A 1190-nucleotide genomic window follows, 5' to 3' on the forward strand; every position below is an offset into this window, starting at 1 on the left:
TCATTCTGCTTCTGTTGGTGGGTCTTCCAGGAGGAAGACCTCTAGCTCTTTGTGATCCTTCATCTTCTCACCATGATAAAACTTTAGGCGGTGTCCATTGACCTTAATGAATTTGGAGCTAGAAGGATGACGCAGGTGAAAAACTCCATATGGCTCTGCCTTTTCTACTCTGTAGGGGCGTTCCCATCTTGATCTCAGTTTGCCTAGCATAAGCCTCAGTCTGGAGTTGTAAAGAAGAACTAACTCCCCTGGTCTGAATTCTCTCCTTTTTATGTGCTTGTCATGGACAGCATTCATCTTTTCCTTGTATCGCTTGAAGTTGTCATATGCCTCTAGGCGAAAGTTCTCTAATTCTGCTAGTTGCAGTTTCCTTTCAGTACCAGGTTCCTTATAATTCATGTTGCATTCCTTTACAGCCCAGAAGGCCTTGTGTTCCACTTCTACTAGAAGATGGCAAGCCTTACCGTACACTAAGCGGAAGGGGCTCATCCCAATGGGTATCTTGTACGCTGTTCGATATACCTAGAGCGCATCTTGTAACCTGGCACTCCTGTCCTTCCTATGAGGCTTTACTATCTTCTCCAGAATATGTTTAATCTCTCTGTTAGATACCTCTGCTTGTCCATTGGTCTGGGGATGATAAGTTGTTGCTACTTTGTGAACCATCCCGTGCTTCTTTAGTAATCATGTGAGTCTCCTGTTACAAAAGTGAGTGCCTTTATCGCTCACGATTGCTCGTGGTGATCCAAAGCAACACATAATATGGTTTCTAACAAAGGAAGCAACAGTGTTAGCATCATCAGTACAGGTAGGAATTGCTCCACCCATTTAGAGACATAATCTACAGCTAACAGTAATTAAAGGTAACCATTAGAGTTTGGAAATAGACCCATGAAGTCAATGCCCCAAACATAAAAAATTTCACAGAAAAGCATAATCTGTTGAGGCATCTCATCTCTTTTGGATATATTACCAAACCTTTGGCATGAGGAACAAGATTTACAAAAGATATCAGCATCTTTAAAAAGAGTAGGCCACTAGAATCCACAGGCTAAAATTTTTTTAGTTGTTCTTTGAGGACCAAAATGTCCTCCACTTTCAGAAGAGTGGCAAGCCTCTAAAATGGACTGGAATTCTGATTGGGGTACACACCTTCTAATTACCTGGTCAGCACTACACCTCCTCCATAA

General features: G+C 42.0%; 1 protein-coding gene across 1 annotated transcript; it reads right to left on the reverse strand.

Annotated features, from left to right (window-relative positions):
* On the reverse strand, nucleotides 1–489 carry LOC107475097 (uncharacterized). The gene has a single exon (XM_016094734.1). The coding sequence runs from the start codon at nucleotides 487–489 to the stop codon at nucleotides 1–3; it is 489 nt and encodes a 162-aa protein (XP_015950220.1).
* Between the last annotated feature and the right edge of the window lie 701 nt (nucleotides 490–1190).

This window comes from Arachis duranensis, chromosome 2, assembly GCF_000817695.3.
Source record: "Arachis duranensis cultivar V14167 chromosome 2, aradu.V14167.gnm2.J7QH, whole genome shotgun sequence".
NCBI lineage: Eukaryota > Viridiplantae > Streptophyta > Magnoliopsida > Fabales > Fabaceae > Arachis > Arachis duranensis.